At 37.8% G+C, this 20,540-nt stretch overlaps 1 protein-coding gene and 2 long non-coding RNA genes across 4 annotated transcripts in view; all 3 read right to left on the reverse strand.

The window, feature by feature from the left end:
- Positions 1–7,113, reverse strand: part of map2k5 (mitogen-activated protein kinase kinase 5) — a 48,282-nt gene extending 41,169 nt beyond the window's left edge. The window contains exons 1-4 of the mRNA XM_074666978.1: positions 6,635–7,113; positions 5,851–5,899; positions 4,760–4,827; positions 666–735 (exon numbers count right to left, since the gene is read on the reverse strand). Of these exons, the coding sequence (XP_074523079.1) occupies positions 666–735; positions 4,760–4,827; positions 5,851–5,899; positions 6,635–6,733 (286 nt within the window). The 5' untranslated portion in view covers positions 6,734–7,113. The remainder of the gene's footprint in view (positions 1–665; positions 736–4,759; positions 4,828–5,850; positions 5,900–6,634) is intronic.
- A 3,780-nt stretch (positions 7,114–10,893) lies between these two features.
- Positions 10,894–16,126, reverse strand: LOC141788174 (uncharacterized). Its single transcript, XR_012598115.1, has 4 exons — positions 16,077–16,126; positions 13,252–13,442; positions 11,758–11,855; positions 10,894–11,650 (listed from the first exon to the last, which is right to left on the reverse strand). It is a non-coding gene; the product is annotated as an uncharacterized LOC141788174 (long non-coding RNA).
- A 1,702-nt stretch (positions 16,127–17,828) lies between these two features.
- LOC141788173 (uncharacterized) lies at positions 17,829–20,304 on the reverse strand. Of its 2 annotated transcripts, XR_012598114.1 has the most exons (5): positions 20,072–20,304; positions 19,741–19,794; positions 18,945–19,067; positions 18,654–18,835; positions 17,829–18,127 (listed from the first exon to the last, which is right to left on the reverse strand). It is a non-coding gene; the product is annotated as an uncharacterized LOC141788173 (long non-coding RNA). The 2 variants fall into 2 exon arrangements; XR_012598113.1 differs by lacking the exon at positions 19,741–19,794.
- Positions 20,305–20,540: the final 236 nt, after the last annotated feature.

Here is a 20,540-nt window from a genome sequence, read left to right on the forward strand (position 1 = left end):
GAATGTTTCATCTCTACGCCTACAGGGGGGCTGCTGGGGATTATGTATGATCTGAATGACATTTTATGAACATGGGAACAAGAATCACTCATGGTGGAAACCAGCTTTGAAAGAAACCACACACATGCACGACCAAATGAAGTCTGGACCAGGCTGAACGCAAGCTTGTAGTTTCAGTGTCCTTGGAGCCAAATAAAAGTAGATTTACAAATGACTTTCAGCACAATACCAGAAGAGGCCAATAAATTTTAATCTTTTCCAGAGACATCATTCTTACTTCAAGTCAGATCTTTTAATTCTGTTATTCACTGAACACTAATAATTCAACCAAATTTCAGGAGAATTGTTACAATATGTGAAAATGTGAAAGGCATTGATTTGATTTAATATTCCAGTTTCAATTCTAAAGGTGTATTCAGTGTCTAAGCAATATCAATCTATGGTTGGCAATACCGTCTCCCATAGTTACATGCTAAAGAAGTCCTTGCACAAGAAGCTGAACTGAAAATTGCTCCTTGTGACAAAGTCAGCAGCATCTTTTGCCTTCAGTGTATGAATGTGGTGTGAATGCAATGAAGAATGTGAGTGGTAGATAAGACGAGAAAAGTGTGACAGAGGTTAAAGTCAATTTATCAGGATAAACTGTAAAAAAAATGTTTCCATACCTCTTGGAAATATCTGCAAAGGGTCAGGGAGCAGTCCATTCATGCGTTGCTCATTCATTGTGTTGAAATACTTCAAGGGGAAAAGTCACAAATAGTTGGGAGGCTGATTAGTATTTACAAACACTGGAACTTAGGAGTACATCACAAAGCCAGAAAAGTGGCTTTACTGATGGAGCAACATAATTCTGAATGACAGAAAAAAACAGAAGTTTAAGAAAAGCAGTGAGAAGTTTATTTGATATTCTGTGATCTGTTCTGTGATTTCCTCACAGTGATTTTCTTTACACTGTCACAAAAGAAAAAAAATGTTTATTTAAATGACATCAGAAGTAATCCACAGTGTTCCCACAAATGTGAGCATGCTGTGTTGAAATCTGTTGCCAATGAAGACCAATGCCCTGTGGGCTTGTTCTGAGGAGTGTAGCATTAACCCTTTTCTCCTCCAGGTCAACAGCTCACCAAACACTCATATCCTACAGGACTAACATGTGCGCACGCACGCGCACGCGCGCGCGCGCGCGCACACACACACACACACACACACACACACACACACACACACACACACACACACACACACACACACACACACACACACACACACACACACACACACACACACACACACACACACACACACACACACACACACTTGAGCCGCTCACACGCCTGCCAAGGCAATGCAATAATTGATGTTTCAGTTAACCAAACCATCTGTTAAACTGCGAGGTGCAGTGTGTGGATGTGTGTGCATGTGTGTGTGTGTTAATGCTCCCTCCTTCTGAGGCTTTGCAGCAACAAAAAAACAGCAAAACTTTACTGATCACACACACTTGGGGACATGTACATTTAAATGTTGAACACATGTGAATGTGTTTCTTCTGAAATCCAGTATGAATTACCAAGTCATCACAGCAATATGCAAATTTGCTCTCTCATTGTGGGGGAGGGAAGGGGAGGATGATGGGACTGGCTTGGATGAGAATGGATCAGAATGGCTGCCCAAGTGGCACAGCTGCTATTAAAAGGCCTATTTATCACTGTCAGATCCCTCCTCGCTCCCAGCCCTCTGCCTTCGCCCTCCAGCGTTCTCACTAGGCCACGTCTGAACAATGGGCCTAATACCAAAAAACGTGTTGTGTGTGTTTCTGGGCGTGGGGGGGCTGGCTTCATGTACCTTTAATTTTCCGCTCAGCTAGCTTATTGATTAAGGCTGCAATTACCACCTAATCTGTAGTAGGTGTGTTATTAAAAGACATTCTCCATTGTTGGCCAATAACTAAACAGTGTCCGATCCCAAATACCATCGCTCAGCCTTAAGGGACAAGAGGGAGAGTGAGAGCACAGAGCGGGTCTCATCATCATTAGCAGACTGAGGGGAAATGGGAGTAAAAATGGTGGAATTAGAGCTTCTACCTCCAGGGGGAGCTGAGCGAGGAAGCGATGAGGTCACATGTTTTTTTTAGCACCTGACACAGGCCAGTCTTTAACTTTGAACAGAGGTGTCTGTCTTTCAAGGTGTCGAACAATGATTAGAGATGCCTGCAAGACTGTTGGGTCTCACAGGAGCATGTAACAATCAATGTTCTCAGTGATGGGGATACTTTTCACAATAAATGCCCTCTGCTGACTGATGTTAATTAACTGCTGTAGTTGAGCATTAATTTAGCTCAGTAATAAGGAGCTTATTTTTGTTAAGCAAAGCAGAGGTCTTCATTCAGAGAAAAAACAGGGTAGCAGCATGTTGAAGAGTCTTGTTATGACTGTGTGAGAAAAATCCACATACACACAAAGCACATGCACATGCACACATAGGGCAACCACTGAGTTACTAATGAATTATTCCACCTTTCACCTGACATGCTGTTTCCCCCTAATTCCTATTAATTTCCCATAATAGCTGTCTGCTCACCTGGAATTAACAACATACAAGCAAAAATCCACTTGGGGTCTCTCTAGAGGCCAAATGGCAACCACAGCAACAACCAAAACAATAAAAATATCCTCTGAATATAAACGCAAATGACTGCATAACCTTTGCATAACACATTTTAAGTACTGGCAGTGTAAATTATGTGTAGGTGAGCTGCATTATTTCCTCAGGATCAGCAGCTTTTTGTACATTTTTCTGTCCCAAGAGGAGTACAAAGCTATTACAGGACTCCTGGGTTCGTATACCAAAATGCTGGTAATACAAATGGCTTTGGGAATTTGCAGACGAAGCAATTTATATTTGGCTATTAAATGTTTTTGCCATGTAACAAAAAGTGTAAGTTTCAGGGTAAGATTACAAATACTTTGAAAAGACTTGTTACATTGAAAACAATCATGAATCTTATCACTAAAGTAAAACCTCAAGTATACTGTAGCCAGAGTAAATAAACACTTTAGGTTGGTTATCATAAAGGGATCCAGTATGTTAGTATTTCAATATGAGACATTTCACAAAATTAAGTAATAGCACTTACAGAAATGTGGGTTTATTAAAGGCTTACACTGTGGCTTATAATTTGGACAGGTGTTTGATCTCATAAGAACATCCATAGAAGCTATTTCATTTATTTCCATCTGTTTTGATAACCAGTTTCTAAGTGTAATGGGGTTTTTTTTGGTTTCTCTGTCAGATTGCACTGGTAAAACAACATACTTCATACTTAAAATAAACTTAAAAGATCATCTTTGACTTTGTGATCCAATAAAATACATTTTTTTCATAATTTTTGACATTTCTAAGAATTATCCAATTATAATTCAAGTAACACAATCTTTTCATGTCAGAAAATTAAACTTTACATCAGTTCATCTCCAACTTTGGAAGTTGAACAGACATAAATATCAAAATGCAATGTCAGCAAGCAATTCCCGAAACAGTCCTGGTAATACTAAAACATCCAGGACTGGACATTTCTAAAATCTTGTGGGTGAATGAGTACTTGGACTTTCTTTCCTTTAAGGGGTCAGACTGCACAGTGAGACAAAATCCCCCCAAAACTTCAAACATGGCTGCTTCCGCAGCTATTCACAAAAAAAATGACAGTTGAGGTCAATATTTATTCCATCACTGTTTTGACACTCATCAGCACAACAGCTGTCTCCTTTTCCTTAATCACCCTGCTACCCTTTGCTACTTAATGATTAAAAAGCAACCACAAGTGAATGCATGATAAAAATGGACAGAAAACAAGGAGTGAGAATTGTGCCTGTGGCTCTAGCAGCATCATTGTGAGCTGATGGGGGGTAAAAGACATCCACAGATGAAAGTAGATTTTGAACAATTCTGCTGCCCAGGGGGGCCGCTCTTTAATGAGGCAAAACTTTAAGTACTGAATAATAAATAATAAAAATTGACAGTTCATTTAGCTTTCAGTGTACCTCATAGAGAAACCCATTACACACCATTACTCTTACTGTCCGTGGCATGAACAGTAAGTATGGGGGATATAAAAATGTACTGCACTGAGGGAGGGGGGGGCTGAACAGGGAGAGGAAGTTTGTGTGTTTGTTCGTGTGCTGCTGGAAACGACTAACAAACAGTTATTTCTGCCTCAGGTTGAAGACAATCAAATGAAGCAGTATGGTTTCAAATTCTTCATCGGTGGTTGACTTGCAGACAGATACAATGTCAGTGTTGGCTTTCCCACATCTTACAATGTTTTGTGACTAAATTAAAAGTAGTTCCTGGAACAAATGTTAACAAGTTTTCTCAATGACAGAATGAAAAGGATACTTGTCTGCAAATGACCAGTGATGGTGGAGGGAGTTAAAGAATTGATAAAGGCAGACTGGGGCAGGAACAGAGCAGTAAACTGAACAATTTTTTTTTTTTTTCTCAGGTCATAATAATAACATAATACACGCATCAACACAACTGCAAAGTGCTTTGAGAAGCTATCAGATTGTCAGCCTATAACTTGTGGAAAACATGTTAAAAACCTTTGTTTGGGCAATCCAGGACAGGACATTCAAGATACAAAAATGTTTAAAGAAACATATTTAGGATATAAACAGCAACAAAAGGTCCGACTAAAACATGAAATTTTTGTCCGCCAAACCACAAATAGAACCAATGATGGTATGAAACGAACTATACTCACATATGACAACATGGCTTTGAGTTCTTCATCACTTCTTACAGTGATCCTGTCTCCCACCTCATCTTCATCTAAAAAGCACAGAGCAGCTTCTTAGGAAGAATGTTTCAAAAGTTAAAAAACAACTATTCTTATCAACAACATTAAAAAAGAAAAAAATTCCAGACCAAATTAACAGCAAGAGATACATTGCAGCACGCAAGCAGTTTAATATGTATGCTATAAAATGTAACTAAATATGAACAAAATCAACGTTGTGATAAAAATCTGTAACAATTAAGTGTTAAGATTTGAGCTCTGCTACAGTTGCATTTAATGTGCACTTCATTACTTCTTGTGCTTTAAAATGACAGTCCATCGTTTTTCATGAATCAAAGCTGACATGGAAAATCACAACACTTTACAGCTTTTTACTACCCTTCATTCCAAAATACAGAAGCCAAATCTCAGTATGACTTGATCAGACCTTAAAGGAGTTCCTGTCATACGCCTGAGATGGAAGCAAACATTCTTTGAATCGCCTTTTCACATTCTTGTCCTCAAGTCAAACATTTTTGTTGGACGTCTTGCTACTAGACATTTTATTGAAAAACTTTCAAGACCAAAACCAATGATTTTACTAGACTGCTGTTGTAAAACTTACAGCTTAATGTAACCAGTAACCGGATCCACTGGCTGTGACAAATGGCAGGGATGGAATGAAAGGATAACAGGTTTGTTTTATGTGTTTTGTTTTAAAGTTTTCTTTTTTCTTTGAAGAGGGAGAAAAATGAGAAATCAGACCCTTTTAGAAGAGTTGAAGAATGCCTACAGTATGCATAAGTCCCTATATCAACATGTGTTATCCAAGTCATCCATATGCCATGTCCTGGTCTAAGAGTTAGCTCAAAGTCTTACTTTTTTTTCCTTGTGTTGAAGGCCTGGTCTTGATTCCTTAGTTGCTGAGTTGTTAGAACAGTTAAGGTAAACCACTCCGCAATTACATTATGAAGATCTACCTCTCTTGTGTAGCATTGTGTACATTATTCAAGTGATGTAGTGTCTAGGTTATCAACAAGCAGTGGTTAAGTAAGAAGTAAGAAACAAACACTCACATTCAAAGGCAGTAACTGTGGCTTCAGGCATGACATCTCTGATGGCCACCTAGAAGGTTTTACAAAGTTAGTATTGACAAGGGAAGTAGCAGAACTCAAAAACAAATGATATAAAACCAAAAACAGTATCTTAAGACTGCACAATACGCTGCAAATTTATCTATGGAGCAAAATGAATACCTGTAATAAACACATCACATAATTTCATGATTTATTGTAATAAATAGGAAATTATTTTATGTTTACAATCAATGATTTCTCACTCAGCATACATGTTATAAATACATGTTTTATAAAAGCCTGGGTATTATAGGCCATGATTTAACCGCATATTATTGCTGTCAAATGAAGCTCTAGCCAGCTGTTGGTTGACTATAATTTTCGGGAGTTTGGTGGGAACATGTTGCAAAGACAGGTAATGTGTAAAGTAAGGGAGGACAGCAGATAGACAAGAAGGTGTTTTATAATTAAACTAACACAACACTTTTGATATTTGTGACAATCTTTATGATGTCAAAGTTTTCAAGATATTTTGGTAAAGGGGTAAAAAATATGAGAAGCTTTTTACGTTTGTCGAAAATAGACGTAAAGTCACAATAAGGACCAATTATACATTTTAAAAGTACATTAGTACATCATAAAATACCGCAGAGAAAGGACTAGTCACACCGTCGGATTTTTCTTACAATAAATTTCGTTTCCCACCTGTTTTAGAGGAAAACAGTTGATTTTAACATGTTTCAGGAGTGACAGCTTGTTAGCTCTCTTGTATTTGAAGACTTACCAGCAGGTCATTGAAGTTAAGCAGAGCTGGACAGTCAACGGACGAGTCCATGTCTCCTGATGGCGTTTTAATTCGGATAACTATTGCCTCGGTGTCCATCGCTTGAGAGGTTATTTACGTCGAGTAAGAGCTCAAAGATGAAGAAATAAACCACATAGTCACACCAGTTTGGCTCTCTATGCTAACAAGCTAATTTCCTGCAGTGGTTTGCTAACGAAACAGGCTAGCATCCTGCTCAGTCCACACACATGAGTCCGTAAAGAGGAGGTTTAAAAATGTTGACCGTCAAACGTAAAGCATAAACTCAATTAGAACTAGAGACTGAGTTGTCTATGACGGCTCAACTGCCCCCCAAGGAAAAGTTTTAAACAGTTTTGTCCGAGCTACTTAGCCATGCAGCTAGTAAACGGGAAATCACCTCGCACCAGGCAGCGTTTCCGAATCAACATCCGCTTACGGCTTTTCAAAATAAGAGACAGCACGACTCAAAAATATAAGGATTGTTTTTTTTTTCAAGAAGCTATCAGATTTATCAAACCCACATTAGCATGCCTACTGTGGTCAGACATTGAGACAGCAACATTAACAGGTGATTACATATTTGGGACCTTTCAGTTGTTTTTGGCTAAAATAAAAAAAGGGAATGATTTTCGACTTTGAAAGGCCATTCAGTAAAACACCATCTAATTCTCCCTTTTAAACGCTGCTATCTTTTTTTTCATCAGATTTGTGTCCAATAAAACAGAGGCTGGTCATTTCTATTAATGTGCTTAAAAAAACAATACAAACATTTACAACTTGTGAAAAGCATGTGAAAACCCCCTGAACTCTCAAAATAGAAAAAATATGCAGTGGCATACATATTTTTGACATAAATAGCTTACCTCACCTACAATAAGTATTTCAAACATTGTATAACAAATTTTGTAGCCAAAGTTTTAACATAAATGCTGTAAATATAAGGTACTTGGCAACTGAGACACAACATAGGCTGCTTTCAAGTGCTTAAAAGGCGCATCATCACATATGGTCTGTAAAAATGCTTAACAGTTTTGTTATGACTGTTGGAGCTATTCATTTTAGTACTTTATGGTTTATTTTAATTTGAAATTAATGAGTAGTATTAGATTTATCTACATTTTTCTTTCTTACTAATTTAAGTTAGATTTTGGAGGTTTAAATAAGTATCTTGTTAGTCATGTGGTTAGTATAATTATACGTTTTGTATACTCATTATTATCTTTATCACTTTTGTTTGTTTGGTAAGAAGGATAACTGTGGGCACATGGGGTTATTTAGTTAGGCAGGTGGCAGAAGGCCAGCATGCACCAGGGTGAGCTTGAGTTTTTTTTTCCAGCCCAGGGAAGCAGCAGGAGCATGCTCTTTTTGTTTCTCTTGTTTGCTTGCAATGAAAATAAACCATTGAAAACCACAGTACCCATGGACGTAAATCACATCCCCACGGTGCATCAATAATCATTTAAATAAGTTTGGTTGAAGTTTCAGTTCGGCATTTTGAGTTTTCTTTGATTTTTTTTTGTTAAAGTCAAATGGTCACTACAATGACAGTTAAATCATCATATAAGTCCTTTGCTTCCCCTGCAAGAGCAGATTTGCCATGGATTTACAATTGTGTAAGCAAACCTCTGACCCAAAACTAGGTACAGTACTGTGCTATGCATGACACTGACCAAAATCTATTATGCTATGAAATTAAATTACCAACTCAATGAAAAAAATGCTGTTAAAAAGTTTTTCTAACTACTCTTTGAAATGTGAATATATTGAAAATATTGGATTGCGAATGATCCAATTCAAAATATTTAAACCATTTAATAGCTCAGTTGTTGTCACTAAAACCTATAAAACCTAGACATCATTATAGTACTGAATGCACTCTGGATGAGAGTCTTTGACAGAGAATCTTTGTAAAGAAAAGTGCATGAAGGCAACACTGGCTGTCACACAGTGAGTGTGGGCATAACTGGGTCTTTTATGCTGAATTGAAATTATTGGATTCTCCATCAAAAGATATTGTTGCCATTGTCGACTCAGACTGCTTTTGTGGTGTATGACATTGATGTGGAATCAAGCTGGATAGAAAAGTGTAATTTTGAGAACATAATAGAATCCGGGGGTATAATAGGCTGGATCTTAAGGGTGCATAATTTTCTGACCCCTTAACCTTAACTCATTATTATAAATGTTCAATCAATATTTGGATATTGTATGAATGGTCCTTATGTCCACATCTGTAGCGATGGAACATTTACAAGGCTTCTCATCCATATTTACAATTGTTGTTACAGTTTTTGCAATCCCACTCTGACAAAGAGAAGCAAGACTAAATTTTCTGACACTTTTATAATACTTTATGAATGCTAAACGCAGGGTAAGACGGATGAGGGTTAGTCCACAATGTATACACAGATGAGACACCGTTCACTCCCTTTGTACCTTTAAACTCTTTTCCTTGGTCAAGGCTTCTTCTCTCAGTAACTTCATTATGTGGTTTTGCCTGTGTACCATCAGCTTTTTTTTAACTTTTTCAAACAGTTCAAAGTTAGTAAAAACTTCTTTTCACACTGACCTAAAGCTATACCACTTAAACATTTTACTACGTTACAATATCTTGTATGAAAATATAATTTTGTACTTTCTGTGTATTTTTATTGCTTGGGGACATATTGATACATTTGTGTTAAATCTCTCTTAGAGTGAGATTAAATACCTGGAGATTCATATACAATAAAACCTACAGAAATCTAATTTCATAAACAATATCACTTTAAGTGCAGCTAAGATAAACAAACATAAGCATTTATGTAACATATTCATTCCACCCTTTTATGTACTGTCTCTTAAAAAGTACAAGTATATGATTATTTTCAATGTTTTCAAAGTGTTTTTAGCTCCTTCACTCCACATTAAAACAGCATTAGTATTTAAAGGTTTTCACCCGGCTGGAGTCATTAACAAATAATTAAATGTAAAACAAAGGGGCACTTAAACCATTGTTGATTACGGCCTTATGAGTGAGGAGATCCATCAGCCTCTCTGATTGCTGTTCCAAGAACAAGACATTGATCTCTGAGCAAAATGAAGTCTCTAGCTCTGATTATTTACAGCACTCTGCTCTTTGAGCTGATACCTGAGTCTGTTGACTGGGGTTCTGTGTAACAATAAGAACTTGTTACATCTTGCTCTGACTGGACATGTGCTACTTGAAAACAATATCAATTAGATGTGCTCTGTGGCAGTCCCTGCTTTAGGTTGGGTTTCACTGGCTGCCAAAACAAAAGTCCCTTTGGCCTGAGGCTGAACTTCTCTATCAGTTAATATCATCTTGTTCAGTGGGTTTAGGAAGCATTCAGTAGGTATAGATCTTATCCCTGCAGCCTGAAGTAGAGTTGCCCAATTAAACTACTTTACGGTCTGTTGAAAATACAGCGTATAGTTTTCAAAAATCTTATTCTGACCTAACCTTTTAACTACACAGTAAAAAAAACTTGGCTATTAAAAAGTTGACGTAAAGCATAATTTCAGTCTTAATTGTTGTGGTTTAGAGCTGTCAAGTATTCTACTGAAAGATAAAAGTACTAATACCTCAAAACAGTACAGCGCTATCCATCCATCTATTCTGTCATTTTTTTCCACTCTTATACAAACTAACCTTTGTATGTCTTGTACGCACAGAGGTTAGAAGTTCATTGCATTGACATGTATCTATGTTCATTTAATCTTTTACACCTGTACCAACAGCTGGGCTAAAGACCCATTGATTTCCATGTAATGCCTGAAATTATTACTCAGCCTAATTCTAACAAGAGAGTAAGGGGAAAAACAAAGCCGAGCTATCAAGTATGCTGATTAATGCCCCCAGCAGCACTGCCCTCTGATGAAACACAGAGGATCTATATGGCACTTTGTCAAACACACTCTCCAAGGACTTGACGTTAGGTCCTTCTGCTTTAGGGGCAACCAGGATGAAGCTCAGTCAGCAATCCTCATTATCAGAAATCAAACTCCTGACTTGGCTGGGAGGAGAAAGTGGAAAAGGAAGGCCAGCATTCACTGTCTGGTAATTAAAAGCCATTTTATCAGACCGCCTCCCTCGCCTTGTACCTCCTCTCTCGCTATTGACAAGCTGCTTAGTGCAAAGTGAGCTCAGTTTGACTCTAAATATATGAGGCACACTTGTTTAACTTTCCCAGTGAAGAGGGAAAAACGAGTAAACAAGAAAGCAACAAACTGCCCAGCAAGACTGCTCATCACTTGTTCACTGTGGTTTCATTTTTCTATTTGAGACTCATTCTATGTGTATGTAATTAAGTATCCAAAAACAGTCTTCGTTTGATCTTTCTTCTCACTCCTCCTCATCCCCTGATGATTATTATTTCATTAGTCTATGTCAAATGTATTGGTTGGCTTGTTGTGTTTATTGATTAATGAGCCGAACACTGTCTCCCTTCACTGTAATGCTGATATAGACGATCCTGAAATACTATTTGTCTTGTGGTTAAACATTGATCCTTCTCACAGCTATTGACTGTTACTTGGTAGCTTTCCATTTACTATGCCCTTTAACATTATTGGTAATTATTTTAAGTAAAAATGTGTGAGTTTGTGGTTAAAGGCCTTATTTACCTCAATAATATGGATGGTATCACTGACTTGGGTTTCGCTGAGGACCTGAACCTGCTTTAAGTTCAGCAGGAAAACATGTCTCACCACCTGTCCAAGGCCACATCCCAACTCAGGGTATCCAGATGCGTAACCCTCCGGCTGAAATAGAGATGTGTCTCCTCAGCCTTGAAGCCTGAAGCCTGTTGTTTATTGATGCTGCCAGAGTCCCTGCTCAGATCGATACCATCTCCCTCAGATGGGCCTTCAACACACGGACTCCAAATTGAGGTCAGGATATGTAGAGGGTTATGGCACTTCGGTGGATATGAATTGCTGGAGAGGCTGCGATCATTTGTAACATCTTCTTTTAAAGTTCATCGCCAAGTTGACCTGTGATGAAGCATGGAGAGTTTGAGAGTCACTGCTGAATGAGTTACGAGGAAAATGTGCCGCTATATGGACAAGTAGGCAGGTCAGGAAATGGACTGTGTGAGTACCTCTCAGCTCTCCCAGCAGCATGCTTTTCCTGCTGTTCCCCATGTTTCAGATTCACCTCTGAGGTCCCCTTTATGGCTGCATGTTGTTTCTGTTGTTTCTAATAAAGAGGAAATATTGGTGCCTTCCTGACCTGCTCATAGGGGCCATAGAAAAATTTATGAGGTGTGTCTCCTTCATAGAGGCTGTGTTTGAACTGAGCTTGACATAAATAACACATCACCAGTTCACCAGAGCCCAATTGGCTCCTCTTTCATGCCGTGGTCAAGTGGTCTTATTCAATGCAGAGTGTAACTAGCACAAGGTGGTGGTTATACGAAGTAGAATATAAAAATTGTCAAAGCCACAGAATGTCTTAGTCAAATGAAGACTGCAAAAAAGTTGGAGGTCAGGGATCTGGGAAAACTGTATCAATAATACTTACTATGAGTAGTTCTTTCCTTCAAAACTACCCATCTGTGATATCAGCATGAAAAACATGGTGGTGGTGGTAACATGGAAGCCTTGTTTGATTATATGCTGAGGAAGAAAGTGCAATAGCTGATCAAGTCTGGAGGGACAAACTAGTGCACATTTAAAAAACAAACATTTTGTATAGGGAATGCGTAACGTAATCTTAGACTACATATGAAGTGATGGGATCATGAAAAGGTCTGTTTGAGACTTTGGACCTTGTTAGTCAACCTTCTTGAAGGATGACAAAAGAGTCAAGGGTGAAATCGATGTAAACAACAGTAATAAAAACATCTACAACAATACACAACAATAACAACACAGTAACTGTATATGAGCATGTACATAATGGTGGGCAAGATGAATGACCTCTCTCTCACAACACACTGGTTTGGTGCAGTGTCAGGTGGCCTGTTTGTCAGCTGAAATATTCATCGAACAGATCAACGGAAAGTCTGGCCGGCTTTTCAACTGACAACAGCATGTCAATAATTGATAAGGAATGAGCTGAATGACTTTGTGAGTGTTTGGGGGTCCCTCTCGTTCTGTAAGCGATGCCTTTGACCTTTGGTGTGTGAAAGAACTCATTATGGTCAGTGCTCTCATGTCATATATAGCCTGGCACAATGAAGGCAACAGTGAAAGTCATGAATAGAGGACGTAATGTAATCAAAAACATAAAAAAATAGGAACTTCTTTTTGTGACCTACTTTCGTCAGTAAAAAATGTCTAAATTTTATTCTATTTTATTACATTTAATAGTTATTGAATGAGTTGTTTTCTCCCTTCAAGAAAGTTACAGCACAAAATGTTTACTGGTGAAGATTTCTAAAAAACCTGACAATATGACAGTTATTGAACAGTGTCTGAAATTCTGTACTCTCCTTGCAGGACCAAGAACCTCTTTTTCTGTTTTCAAAATAACCTTTTATATCTATATATTTAGCTATGCAGCAGGGATAACAAACAATTCAAATGTTGTGGTTAATCAGGTAAACCTTTAGCACCTCTGTATGGTTGGTAATTAATGTGAGACAACACACCTGATACTGTGGTGAGTCAGTGGAAAGTTGTTGTGGGGTTGGTGCATGTTGGTCTTTTCTGTCAGATGAGATTTCTCGCGACTGCCAACACACTTGAATCTTTATCCGTCTGTCTGCTGTCTGACCTTCTGCTCTCAACAACCAATCGTGGCTGCACTGCAATGCTCTGTTTTTCATTTCCTCTGCAGCATCTGCAAAACAAAAGAGGGACATTTTTAAGCTACCATTGTGGACATGAAATGATGCACTTGTCTGGATGATCTTAAAGAAGCAGATCCTCATGTGATATTTATGCCATTTAAGTCTCCTACAGGTGTAAACAGTGGATTACAATCATGTATCATAGTCCAGCAGCAGGAGGTGTTTGTTACACCATTTGACAGAGTATGCTGTTGGAAATGTTGCAGACTGACCATAAATAATTAAATATTACAAAACATTCAATAAAAGTCTACGCACTGACACTTTCATCCAAAACTAAAGCTGACTATATTTTTCTGTGCAGCTAAAAATCAAATCTTATTGAGCAAAATATTCCCAAAACAATTAATCATTACCTCAAAAATGTGTTTTTAAACTGGTCTGAAAGCAGTAGTGCTTAGATAAGTATAATTGACCTTACACTGCTACTCTGCTGTTTAAGAGGAGGGGGTCATTTTATTTGCCATCAACACAATTACTTGTATTCAATTTCTGTGGATTACCTTATTCAGTATTGAGTAACCGTAATATGTGTGTGTGAATATTATGTATACGAATGTTTTTTTTTTTTAATTTAGAAATTTGTTGTTTAAGTCATGTGTCAACGAGGCATACTCCTGAAGTGTCATCTCCAGTCTGGTAGCACAAAATTTGACATCTGTTGATAAATTAAAGAGGGACATCTCGGCACGGCAGGTAATTTAAGGATTAGTTGTTCTATAATAGTATATGGGTTTACAGCTATGATGACTGTGTGATTAAAACCTTTGTGGTGTCTGGCTGTTGTCGTGACTACAATCGAGCACATTTACATGTTCATTGGTGTCCACTAGATGTAAAAGTAAAAAAAAATATGAGAGAGGAAAAGGGATGTGCAGGGTTTTTCAAAAACGAGAAACCTCTGCAAGCAGCTGTGGAAACTCCTCATAGGAGGTATTTTGTATGCTTTTTTGTCATTTCTATTTTATTGTTGAGTTTGTTTTGTTCTTTCTCTTATAAAGTTGTTTCTTATTTTATGTTAAAATATATTTTAACCAAATAAAGACAGACACTTACAATAAAAGTTATAAACATACATTATGGGTGATTATGTTACATCGATGTGTGTATCCTTAAACTTTACGAAATGCTACACTTCAGTGTAATTTTTGTTTCTCTTTCAAACGGTAAGTCCAATAACAGAACACATATGCACTTTGTTTTTCATTCCACCAATGAAACCCAAAGACCTGCGTTTAATGTGAGGTGACTGATATCACCACTTATCTCTATGACGGATCAATGTTTCCTAATGATATACAACAAGTTACAAATTGGATAAAAACTCTCCTACATGAACACTTTGAGGCATCTGATCTTAGCACAATTGAGCAAGTAAAGCCTTGACACATACAAAAGACCAACAAAAATCCCGGAACTGCCTGGCTCCCAGTGTTTATTACGACCAAAATGTGTTTTTCATCCATTTCGGAAGAAGTATTTAGCCAAGGTTTAATAACGTCTCATGTCTCCTCATACACTTGACAGAAGTTTGACTCATAAAATCCAATGGCTGTTACAGATTCTCTTAAATTATCAAAGATGTCTCACTTCCCTTTTTTTAGGGAGCTACACGCGCGTGTGTGTGTGTGTGTGTATGTATTCCTTGTGAGTCACTTCTGTGGCTATCAACGTCTGATAAAATCTGTTTGTGTGTTTAAGAGGCTGTGAGAGAGAGAGTGTGTGTGTGTGTGTGCACAGCTCCATTGTGGAACATAACAAAGCCATGGAAAAACAACCTCCAGGGGTCTTACCTGGATGTGGCTGCCCCCACTTTTTCATTAAAAACTGCAATCCTGCAGCTGAGGCTCCGTTACACCACAATGTGACAGAGCTACACAAGGGCAAATATATGCGACCTGGACCCAACCTTCAAATGCACCCCCTAGATGGATCTCTTTCCCTTCTCTGTTTTGTCACAAGTTTGAATGCAAATTGATGCAGACCATTTCAAAGAATATGTGTCCGGCATTATTGTTGGCCTTGCAGGGCTGCTTTTTCAAGCCTCTCTTGTTTAAGTATTGAAATGTCTTCATACTGATTTGCTGATTTACAAGCCTGTTTGGGCTGAACTGGGTGGGATGGATGAGGATTTGGCTCATAATTTTCATGCATGATTTTAAGTATTAAAATAACTGAAACAGTAAAGCATTAAAGAACAAATGTTTTTGAAATAACATCCTTTTTGTGACATTTTAAACCTATTTTCAATGTTAGCTGTGACCCATGTTGTAAAATTTGAGCCATTCAATTCCCTAGACAGTTATTATGATTTTGATTTTGGTCATGTGAGATCAACAGAAGGATTGAAAGGAGGTAATTGAAGTGTCCAGGATCAGCCTGGTCCGGTGAGATGTGAGAGCAAAGTAACAATGTAATTACAGGTCATAAGTTGACCACCTCAGAACCACAGCAGGTGCAGGGAGAGTTGAGGCTGTCAAACACTCTGACAAGTGTGTATGTGTGAATGTACACACACCCACATACATTATTTTTGCTGTGGACACTCTGAATCATGTGTAATTAGACTGAAGCTCAACATTATAGGACTGTACCGAAACTATAAATGTAAAAGCCAAACATACCTTTTATGTCTCAGTGATCTGGTGTATATCTCACTGTAAGCATCCGTATAATATTACCCCCTAGTGGTAACACAAGAAACAACAATGTCCAGGAGTGAAATGAATTTAAATGAAATGGAGCTTCTGTTTCAAAGCATGTGAGTGTAAAGAATTGACAACTGAAAAGATCACCTTTAGATCAAAATAAAACTTATGTTTTCTAAAACTGGAGGATTTAATTCATGATTTAACTAAAAAACACATTCTAAGATAAACATTTGATTTTGAACATTTAAGATGTTTGTACTTGAGCTGAACATGTCCTTTACCTGGTGAGGTGGTTGTAGCTACCCCATGGTGAATACGAGTTGGCTCCCTCCCCCCTAAGCTGAGTCATTTGTTATCACCTCCTGGCTCCTCTGATGTTCTGTGCAATTGGCCGAGCTCCTGTGGGGTGAAAGGTCAAGCCTTTAAAAGGGAATTACTTCATTGACACAATAAGAGATGACAGTTTATTTGACGTCTTACCACCACCTCACTCCCCTCGTACACCCAGTCCTGTCCTGCATCCTAAATGTTCCCTGGGGAGAAGATGTGTTTGTGTGTCTGCGCGTGCGTCTGTGAGTTGTTTGGTGTATCTCTGTAATTGTCTGTGTAGATGTGTGTGTTATCTACATTCATCTGTATTTATCATATCTGTTTTTCTAGAAATGTTTCTGTTCATTTTTTTATTTTTCAAGCAAATCATTATCTGATAAGATCTGCAAAATTACATAAATCACCCTTAAAGACCCATAAAATATTTAAAAAATTGATTACTTCATATCATTACCAGGTCAGGTGCATTTAGCACAAACAGACTGCAGATATTATTTTACATCAAGGCCTCATCCTTGGTACTTGTGTGTGCGCGTAAAAGAAAGAGACAGACGGTGAGTGAGTAAGTGATTGACACCAGACATGTGGGGATACTGGGAGTGTCCATGCAGCCTGTCTGGCAGGTCATTATCAGTATGTCACACGAATGCATGACGCCTACTTCAAAACACACACACTGAAACACACACACACACACGACAACTCCTTCCCTGAGTCATTGAGGAATGCCTATCCAAGCCAATCAATTGGGCGATCAATTGGAGACCAACTGGCAATCCCCTGCAATCAATACGGCCCTTGTTGCGTGGCTCCAGAAGTGCCACAATGGCTGTGGCACTTAATTAAGTTGTTAATTGCTGCGTTAAGCTTTCTCAGGTACCCTCCCTAGATGGTAATTGAGAGTGGCTGGACAATTCGGCTTTCGGCAGCACTTTGCTAAATTTAATCACAAATCCAAGTAATGGCAAAAGCTGCAGGACAACGAGCCAAACAACAGCTACAGCGTCAGTTTAAGGGAAGGGGAGAATTCTGGAAACATAGCGCAGAGATGTTATATATAACATACATTTACATACAAGTTTATTTCATGTCAATTTAGAATCACCAATTAACCTAGTAAAAAGCAATCTTGTGACAACTAGTTGCCTCAAAAATACAAAACATTGCTAACTTAAATTAGTATAAGTTGTGTTTTTCATTCTAGTCAATATTTTTGTTCATGTTCATTTTTGGTAAAAAGTAAAAAAAAATCAGAAAACAAACAAAGAAGAAAAACAACATCTAAATTCAGAGAAGGAATAGTTTTAAAAAATTCAATGCACCTCATTACAACTGCTGATCACTTTGTTAAAATGTAACAATTTAACACTAACATGTTCAAAGACATTTGGCTCTTTTGGCCACCTGTCACCTGTATGTAATGTAAAAATACTCAGTTATCCAGACCCAGTAAGATTCTCTGGGTGAACTAAAAAAGTGTTGGTCAGTCTTTTGAGATAATATGTAGTGCATGATTCAGTCTGAACATTACCAGGAGGCCTCACAAGTTGGTGAAGGCTGACCACGATATCACCTTGTTAGATGACAGATGATGTTAGATGGTTGAGAGTGAACTGGGCTCATGGCATCATCACTGATGGCTGTAAGAAGGGCCACTAATGCATCCCCAACACATCCAACTTATCCATATTCTCCTGAAAGAAAAAAAGAGAATCCATGTATGAATAACATTAAAAACAGCAATAACAACAAAAAATAGCTGGTTTACAATCTTAATTATAAATTAAAAATAAAAATGCATAAATAAATAACATTGTTTGTGGCCACAAAAACGATTTAAATAATACAACACTGAACTGTGCAATATTCATGTACTTTATTCTTACTCCAGAAATTCAGGTACTATTACTTAACTGAGTTTTTTTTTTAATATATTTATATAATGGTTTTATACTTAAAACCAACCACATTGTGAAGGAAAACACTGTGATTTTGACTCCTCTATTTTTAAATACTGGTTATTGTGACTAGTAACATTTCAGATTAGCAATTTACAAAAAAAAAAAACATAGTTTTATTTTTTTGAATAAGTGACCACTGACTTATGTGTGGTCATAGAAAAGGCGAAATATGGACTATTAAGTGGATCAGTTGTGTAATTCAAGAGCTTATTAGAAACATTAATCCCCATCACATAAGCAGTTGACCTAGGATACATACATATTCAACCTGTTCATCGTGAACTTTAGCCATTTCAGCCAAAGCATCTGCTGTCTTGCCAGTTTTTGAAGCGTTTTGTCAGAATAATGACATCAAATGTGAAATATGGTGATCCAGCTCTGTGTCTCCGGAGCTCTGCAAGGCAGTTTTAGGCTGGTTATTCCTTGGAACTTTGCATAGATCTACATGCAAGAAAAGTAAAAGGACAGCGCAGTAAAATCAATTAGTTCATTAATAATTAGTATGATAAATTGCTTCACATAATGGAACATGATGCATGTATTAACATACCTTTTCTGCAAAGGGAAAACATATGCCAGGGGTTATCCATTTTACTTCTGACTGTATGCTTTCTCTTGTACTGAGTTCATTTGAAAACTATTTAAAAAGCCAAGTCATGTTCCCGGCAGCAACCTGAAAACAAAATGAAAGCAATGTTAGCCTATTTATTGTCACCAGTCACTGACCTGTTATGATTATTCCACTTTTATCCATAGTTTTATTTTCTACTTCTTATCTTTAAAAAAAAAAAAAAAAAAAACTTGTTTGTGACCGTTGTATGTGTCTAGTATTTTGTCACTTAAAATACTGCGTCCTAGGCCAGTAGTACTGCTCTCTAAGACAGATTTCATGCAAAAGGACAATAAAGTTGATCTATCTAGCTATCTATCTAGAAAAAAGTTCTGTTTAATTTTTACTCTGTTGATGTAAATATAAACCAAGTTTATAAACTACCTATTCCTGCATTACATTTTCTGTAACCTGTGGAATTACAGGGTTTTACTCTCCATTCTCTTGAGCAGAGGGGTGATTGTGTCCGAGTAAATAAACTGACCAGCGTGCGAATGTTCAAATAAGCGCATTGGGCTAACAACTGATGCACAAACAACAGTGACACTGCATACAAAAATAGTCATTTTGCTCAATCCTCCATGATTGTAGCATTAAACAAAGTTGGATTTTTGTGACAAGTCAGATTTGCGTACAGAGCACTTTCACTTTAGAGCAGATAAAACAGTAGCCTTATGTTATTCTTGAGAAACTGCAGACCTGAGCATTCAGATCATGGTTAAGATCTAATCTTCACCTCTGCACCGCTGCCTGCTGTCCCTGGAGCAACCTCTTGTTGATGGTCGAAGGACTGAGAGACAGCGAGCGGCGTCACAAAGTTACCGAAGAAGACATTTGTTTAATACACACTTTATACTACACTTTGTTGGTGTAATAAAACGCTATTGCTTCGTAAGACCCAAGATAAATACAGCCATTTCAGTTAGCTAAAATCCGACTTAGCTTGTTAGCTAGCTAGCTAGCTCTGTGTTCGTCTGGGGCTGGCCAACATGACCCATGCTCTATGTGACTATCACGTTCAACTTCCGAACAAAAAATCGAGTAAATATTAAATGTTAATTACTTACAATAAAATCCAGCAGTAGAGGCAGACAGTAAATCAGAGGCTGCATAAACACAAATATCGACTGTATTCCTCAAGCCGTTTTCCAAACTGCCTACTACACGAGCAGTGCCTACTATTTTGGCTGATATTCAGTATGTTGTAGTCAGTATGCGAAAACTGGCAAAATCTGCAGTAAACTCCCCGCATGTCCTACTAATCCAAAATTTCTCAGAATGCAACGGACCAGTCGATCTGGCAAACGGTTTCCCACAATACACGGCGCTAACGCAGTTTGTCTATGCTTGTGACAGGTTTTGGTGAACTACCGCCATCTACTGGATTAACCACAACACAACAAGTTAGACCGTCTGTGAGACAGAAGTGAAATGATGCGAAGAAACACTAAATCTAGTCAATTCCAGTCGTAAAAGAGGTGTATACTTTTACAAATTCAAAATGTTGTTTTTAAGCTGTGGTTGGTGCATATTGTG

The sequence above is a fragment of the Halichoeres trimaculatus genome, unplaced genomic scaffold (genome assembly GCF_033239565.1).
Source record: "Halichoeres trimaculatus isolate MK-OKI-2021-1 unplaced genomic scaffold, fHalTri1.1 fHalTri1_scaffold_3, whole genome shotgun sequence".
In the NCBI taxonomy this organism is placed as follows: Eukaryota; Metazoa; Chordata; class Actinopteri; order Labriformes; family Labridae; genus Halichoeres; species Halichoeres trimaculatus.